The sequence below is a fragment of the Bidens hawaiensis genome, unplaced genomic scaffold (assembly GCF_021521415.1).
Source record: "Bidens hawaiensis isolate Kalapana, Puna unplaced genomic scaffold, B.hawaiensis_p1.1 tig00004242_1, whole genome shotgun sequence".
In the NCBI taxonomy this organism is placed as follows: Eukaryota; Viridiplantae; Streptophyta; class Magnoliopsida; order Asterales; family Asteraceae; genus Bidens; species Bidens hawaiensis.
The window spans coordinates 837,027-844,048 of record NW_027491253.1 but is presented as its reverse complement, the minus strand read 5'-3'; the positions used below and the strand labels follow the sequence as shown (position 1 = coordinate 844,048).

Below are 7,022 nucleotides of genomic sequence, written 5' to 3'. Positions count from 1 at the left end.
TATTTCAGTAATCTGACTAACTTAAAGCGGTGACATATCTTTTTTTCTTTTTCTTAACGACAAATTTCTTTTATAATCTTTGTTGTCCATGGAGGAAGATGAGTTATGCATAAGCTTTTATGCTTTTAAAGTTGACTTCTTCTTTCAAAGAAGATAGAGATTTGTTGACCTCCAATAAATTCTCGTTTACTACGTCCCCAAATTATCGATAACCCAAACTTCATTTCTTGTGATTTCTTTCTCTTTAATACTAAAATAACTAATTTAATACATGTTATAAGTATATTTAATATGAAAATTAATGTCTAATAACTATGCCCAAATACCATCATCAATACAAGACAAAATCTGATTTTCTTTCGTTTTCTTTATTAGAGGTATCATTTGACTGATCTTTCAATTTCAAGTTCACGCTTTTAGTTATTCGTGTATTTATTCTCATAATTATTTGTTTATCACAAAGTTTATCTTTGATTCGTTGAATTACATGTTAATTTGTTGTTGTTATTATTATTATAATTGTTATTATTACTTTATTATTATTATTATTATTATTGTAAAGTTGTAACACGTTTATATCTATTTAATTTTCACTTTCAAACTATAAAAATTCGAAAAAATAAATAATTACCTCTGTGCTTTCTTTTTACGTGTCAAATTGTATTTTTGTAAAGCTTTAGCAAATAGTTTTTTTCCCTACTTCTAACAGTTATTAGTTTGATAAAATTATTATTTATTGATTTTAAATATATGTAAGATTAAAGTAGTTTTTTGGACTCATTCACTTTAAGTTTATATTCAAAGGCGAAATATAATTAGACTATCAGTCTTCACATTTTTGGAATTAAGTATCAAATTTGTCATTTTAATGTTTTGCTTGTGGATTATTTTGAATAACGAACATCAAGTAAAACCATTTTTATTAGGAGCGTGAAGAGTTAAGAAAAATGTTCCAACCCAACATGTTTGAGAGTCACCATCATCTTCTTGATATGAGCCACAAGACCACAGAACATGAGCTTGATATGCTTAGAGATGAGGACTATGAAAGCAAATCCGGCACCGATATAATGGAAGCTCCCTCCGGCGATGACCAAGATCCCAATCAACGTCCCAACAAAAAGAAACGTTACCATCGTCACACTCAACATCAAATACAAGAACTAGAGTCGTAAGTTCATTATATCAAATCCATTTTGTGGTACTTTTGTTTAACTCATAACGGTTTTTATGGTTTTGAGGTTAACTCTTATGCACATGTACTCTGTTGAATGCAGGTTTTTCAAAGAATGTCCACATCCAGATGATAAACAAAGAAAGGAACTTGGAAGAAGATTAACTTTAGAGCCTTTGCAAGTCAAGTTTTGGTTCCAAAACAAAAGAACTCAAATGAAGGTACACACCGAGCGAATGCTTGTTCATTTAATTTGTAAACTTAGAGAAATTTAGTTTATTAGCTAGCTTTATTTTCACCTGCTTGGTAAAGTTTTGTGTTCTATAGTATGAGCCCATTAATACACAATGAATTTGGTGATACTCTTTAATGATCAGATTGGTAAACTTAAAATGTCCTAAGCTTATTATTTCCAAAAACAGATCAACATTTTAACAATTTTAAAATTAAAGTTATAACTAAAATTTTAATGGTTTATAAAATTCAAGAGAAGAAGACAAAATTGTCTGTGGGTTGGTATAGCTACTCTTTACTAATTCATTTTGATCTTCTTTAACAGTATTGAGCTCACAGACTAGTAGTTTAAGAGGCTCTTTTATGGTCAGTTGAACTCAAGTCTGTTGGATGGATACAGTCTTGTACAATGATCACTATGTGTTTCAAGAATATTAAACTTAACTAGCTGCTAAAGTTGTGATTTTTGTTTGTTAATTTAGGCTCAACATGAACGCAACGAGAACTCACAATTGAGGAGTGAAAATGAAAAGCTGCGAATGGATAACCTACGATACAAAGAAGCACTCGCCAATGCTACTTGTCCCAATTGTGGTGGCCCTGCGGCCCTTGGGGAGATGTCATTTGACGAACAACAACTTAGAATCGAAAATGCTCGCCTTCGTGAAGAAGTAAATCATGCAAACCCTTAAATCTATAATTCTTAAGGTTTTTAGTTTGTTGTTTCTGGAAACAAGTAATCAACTTATTAAATCATTGACTTTTTGCTTCTAAAATATGCTAAGGGATTTTGAACAAATAATAAATTTCTTGTATTGTCTCTACAATCTAAATGTGGACTTTTTTTATACACCCAGGAATGTGTCATATATGTTTATATGTTTTCAAGAATTTATAAGCAAAGGAAAAAAGGCCATGTGTTAAGTAGTAATTAATCCCAAAAATATAATTTCTTTTACTGTTTCTTCAAAATGCTGGTCTATTTGATATGAAAATCCGAGTATAGTGGTTTAAGAAGGTGATTTTGTTTCTTATGATTCCAACAGATTGATAGGATATCAGCAATAGCAGCAAAATATGTTGGCAAGCCATTGCTATCTTACCCGAATCTCTCACACAACGGACCAACACGCTCTCTTGACCTACCAATAGCCGGTTTTAGTTCACAACCTGCAATGGTAGACGATGTGTTTGGAACCAGCAGCCTTCTCCGGTCAGTTTCCGGTCCCAGTGAGGCTGACAAGCCAGTTATAATCGAACTTGCTGTTGCAGCAATGGAAGAGCTGCTTAGAATGGCCCATTCCGGTGAGCCTTTGTGGTTTGGAAGCTCTGATAACTCATCAGAGACCTTAAATGAAGAAGAATACGCACAAACCTTTCCAAGAGGCATTGGACCAAAACAGTTGAAATCAGAAGCTTCAAGGGAATCCATAGCTGTCATCATGAATCATATAAATATTGTGGAGATTTTAATGGACGTGGTACGGGAAAAGATTACTTGTGCTGAAATTTTGATTAATGTGAATTGAGTTAGTTAAACTTTTATATCTGATCATGATTTTGCAGAATCAATGGTCAAATGTGTTTGCTGGGATTGTTTCAAGAGCAATGACTCTAGAAGTGCTTTCAACTGGAGTGGCTGGAAACTACAATGGAGCTCTACAAGTGGTAAAAGCATTTATTTGTTTATATCTCAATGCTTCACTGTAAAATCAACACACTTGTGTCCACACATAAGGGGTACAAGAAATTTCAGTCATATAAATGTATAAAAATAATAGAAGTCACACCTATGAGTTAACAGAAATTACTGCATAGGATATTCGAAAAAAAAAATATGTGTTTAAAAGTGAGTAAATTTAAGAAAGCATACAGTTAACTCGATACGCATTTTACAGATGACAGCCGAGTATCAAGTTCCTTCACCATTTGTCCCAACCCGAGAATACTATTTTGTTAGGTACTGTAAACAACACCCCGACGGGACCTGGGCTGTGGTTGATGTATCTTTGGACAGCTTGCGCTCTTCCGCGATCTCAAGATCTCGAAGAAGGCCATCAGGTTGTTTAATTCAAGAACTTCCCAACGGGTACTCAAAGGTGAACATTATTCCAAGTTCTATATTGTGTTGATTTATACTAGAAGTACATGCCAAAGGTGTTTAATTAATTAATGGATACTAAATACATATTTGCTGTGAGGAATTCTGTTAAAATTTTATGCAAAAGCATTTAAAAACTTTTGTTAACTATTTCTAGTTGGCTCTGTTACTGAATATGATGAAGAAAAACATTTAACATTTAGAGTCTTTGTTTTGGTTTTCTTTTTGTAAGGTTACGTGGGTTGAACATGTCGAAGTTGATGATAGAGCTGTTCATGATATTTATCGGTTGCTAGTGAACTCTGGTTTAGCATTTGGGGCAAGACGATGGGTAGCAACACTTGATAGACAATGTGAAAGGCTTGCAAGTGCAATGGCTAATAATATTCCTGCAGGTGACATTGGAGGTAAAACTTGCATTAATAAATAGAGCAGTTAAAATGGTCTGGTCAGGTAACTTGAAAATCCATTAATTAGTCCAAAAGCTCAATTTTTTTGATATAGTTACCATCTCAAATATAATTATAAGATTGATATTACTTTGATAATAACCTAATTGTTGTATTAAAACAATTTATAAACCTTTTGTATAACTAGCTATTTAAAATGTTTCATTTTCAGCTAATATTTATGTTTCACCCTTTTGACCCATTTAAATACCAGTTTATAAGTAAATGGACAAAAATCATCATATTTATTATGTTATTTCTAGTTTTTTTTTCTTTTTTTAGTTATGACTTGAATTAACACGGCACAAGTACATTTGTAATTGATCCATGAGTGTGACAATGATAATCAATGTTTGGACAGTTATAACAACTCTTGAAGGACGAAAGAGTATGTTGAAACTCTCCGAGAGAATGGTTTTGAGTTTTTGTAGCGGAGTTGGAGCTTCGACTACTCACGCATGGACAACCTTATCGGGCAGTGGAGCAGATGATGTCCGTGTTATGACTAGAAAGAGTGTGGATGATCCGGGCAGGCCTCCTGGTATCGTGCTAAGTGCCGCTACATCGTTTTGGATTCCTGTTCCACCAAAGCGAGTTTTTGACTTTCTTCGTGATGAAAATTCGAGGAGTGAGGTAACAATAAACATCAAATTTAAATAGTTGCATTATACAAAAATCTCAAAATATATGTTCCTATAATAATTTTGTGTGACACATCCATAAACGAATAAGTAACCATCGCTTTTGGTTCTGTGTTGCACACATATATGCAGTGGGACATTCTTTCTAATGGTGGACTGGTTCAAGAAATGGCACATATCGCCAATGGACAAGATCCAGGCAACTGTGTCTCGCTTCTACGAGTCAATGTAAGATTAAATTCCATTAGAATAATAAAAGTGGTCCGAACGTGTGTCACCTATTGTTTACTAATACTGTTGATTTTTATTTTTATCATGTTTTAGAGTTCGAATTCGACCCAGGGAAACATGCTTATCCTTCAGGAAAGTTCAAGTGATTCAACGGGTTCCTATGTTATCTACGCTCCAGTGGATATTGCAGCAATGAATGTGGTGTTAAATGGTGGCGACCCTGACTATGTGGCTTTACTACCATCTGGTTTTGCTATACTTCCTGATGGACCAGGAAAACATCAAGGTGGAAGGATTGTAGAGGTTGGACATGGTGGATCTTTGCTGACTGTTGCGTTTCAGATTCTGGTTGATTCTGTTCCTACAGCAAAACTCTCTCTAGGTTCGGTCGCAACAGTTAATAGTCTTATTAAGTGCACTGTCGAAAGGATCAAAGTCGCAGTGACTCCTGAGAATGCATAACCATCATTATCATTGTTTTACATGGTAAGACACTCTGCATTTATCAAATTCATAATTATCCAAAAATTTATAATATAACAACATTTTTATGTTAAGAAAAGTCATTTAAAATTAACTAGTATTTTATATATTTCATAAATAAACGAACTTTTCTTACTTAATATTTGAATGACTTTAATCATTCATTAAAGAGTAGTGTTCGCATCGAAATGGAAGACAAAACAGGCAATAAGTTGTGCCGCTAGCCTCTTTTTGAATAACATATTTTTAATTTCAATGCACTTTGGAGACCTATATTGTTTACAATATGCTGGATTCCTTTCTTATCAGTGACTCTTTGCTCTAGTTTGTGTGTTTTGTAGCATAAATCAGGACTAGGTGAAGGGGATATAAGCAGGCAATGTTTACTCTTATCATTCAAAGCTAATGGAATAAGTCAAGAACGCACCTAAAACAATCCTTTGGCATATGGTGACAATATGAAGAATGCATTTTCAAACGTCTATCGAAGGTTATAGGTTCGGGTATTGACTTTGCCTAGTGATTTTAAAGATTTCGAGTAAACTAAAACCTTATGGAATGAATCCAAGTCAAACTTCTTTTTTAGATTTAGAGTAGTTGTTTTAGGGTTCCTTAATTGTAAGTGTTTGGAAGTTAAGTGTTGAAATGGTGATCTTTTGGAAACTTGCTTAACAGTATTTTTCGCCTTTCATCTTATGTCAGTACCTTTTGATAATATGATCATTTTGAGTGTTTATATCTATTAGAGTAGTTAGTAGAGCTATCCTGTTTGATGTTTTAGCCGTATATTGTCATAAGCGTGCTTGATTTTAGATCCAACTCAAGAAGTAATCAATTTCAGATTAGACAAGAACAAGAACAATACAAAAACAAACACAATCATGGCTTACGAGTGGTATAAGTAAGAAACTAGGACAGACACCAGATCATGCATGTTATCAGAATGATTTGTCAAACAAGAAGCAAAACGTGAAAAAAAATAATGCTTAATTGCTTATTGAAGTGTGAATACCTTGACGATGGTCGACGGCAGCCTTAAATAGCCGAGGCAAGGGGACGGTTGCCCAAGGAGAGCAGAGCTTCCAAAAACCACCGATTGGAGTTACCAAAGGAGAAGGACATGGTGAGCCATGTTGGAGCATGCTGGTGCTCTTGGATGAAGCTCACAAATCCAAATATTCTATTCATCCGGGTGCTACCAAGATGCATCTTGATTTGTAAAGAAACTATTGGTGGCTCGACATGAAATGGATAATTGTTTTAACATGTGAAAACATGTTTCAAGGCAGAACAGCAAAAACCTTACGGAAAAATCCAACCCTTAGAAATTCAGACATGGAAATGGGAACATATTATCGGGTATCTTTTGCCTAAAATGATCAGAGATGGTTGATGCATTATATCTTAATGAGGTTGTGTCAGGTCATGGTGTGCCGGTATTTGTTGTATTGGACAGAGACACTCAATCCACCTCACACCTTAGGAGAGAGTTCCAAGACATCATGGATATTAAACTGTTAATTAGCTGGTGGAATTTTCAAACAATAATAGTTACCACTTAAACATTAGGATGCCACCTTTTGAAATGCTCTTTGGTAGAAAAAATTCGAACTCCATTGTGTTTGGGAGTGGTTGGTCAGAAAGAACTAAAGTTGTCAAAGCTATTGATCGACCAAAATAAAGCTCGTTTAAAGGTTGCTCACGACTGA

General features: G+C 34.3%; 1 protein-coding gene across 1 annotated transcript; it reads left to right on the top strand.

The window, feature by feature from the left end:
• The first annotated feature begins 907 nt into the window (after positions 1–907).
• Positions 908–5,976, top strand: LOC143625905 (homeobox-leucine zipper protein MERISTEM L1-like). Its single transcript, XM_077096122.1, has 11 exons — positions 908–1,171; positions 1,278–1,395; positions 1,891–2,079; positions 2,455–2,889; positions 2,975–3,076; positions 3,307–3,507; positions 3,742–3,916; positions 4,320–4,591; positions 4,732–4,827; positions 4,924–5,316; positions 5,639–5,976. The coding sequence occupies exons 1-10, from the start codon at positions 948–950 to the stop codon at positions 5,290–5,292; spliced, it is 2,181 nt and encodes a 726-aa protein (XP_076952237.1). The 5' UTR covers positions 908–947; the 3' UTR covers positions 5,293–5,316; positions 5,639–5,976.
• The last annotated feature ends 1,046 nt before the right edge of the window (positions 5,977–7,022 follow it).

What these genes read in the sequence shown, in the direction of transcription:
- LOC143625905 (XM_077096122.1), top strand. Translation starts at nt 948, where the DNA reads ATGTTCCAACCCAACATGTTTGAGAGTCACCATCATCTTCTTGATATG. An exon ending in CAAATACAAGAACTAGAGTC is followed by an intron (nt 1,172 to 1,277) that starts GTAAGTTCATTA and finishes TGTTGAATGCAG; the next exon opens with GTTTTTCAAAGAATGTCCAC. An exon ending in ACAATGGAGCTCTACAAGTG is followed by an intron (nt 3,077 to 3,306) that starts GTAAAAGCATTT and finishes CGCATTTTACAG; the next exon opens with ATGACAGCCGAGTATCAAGT.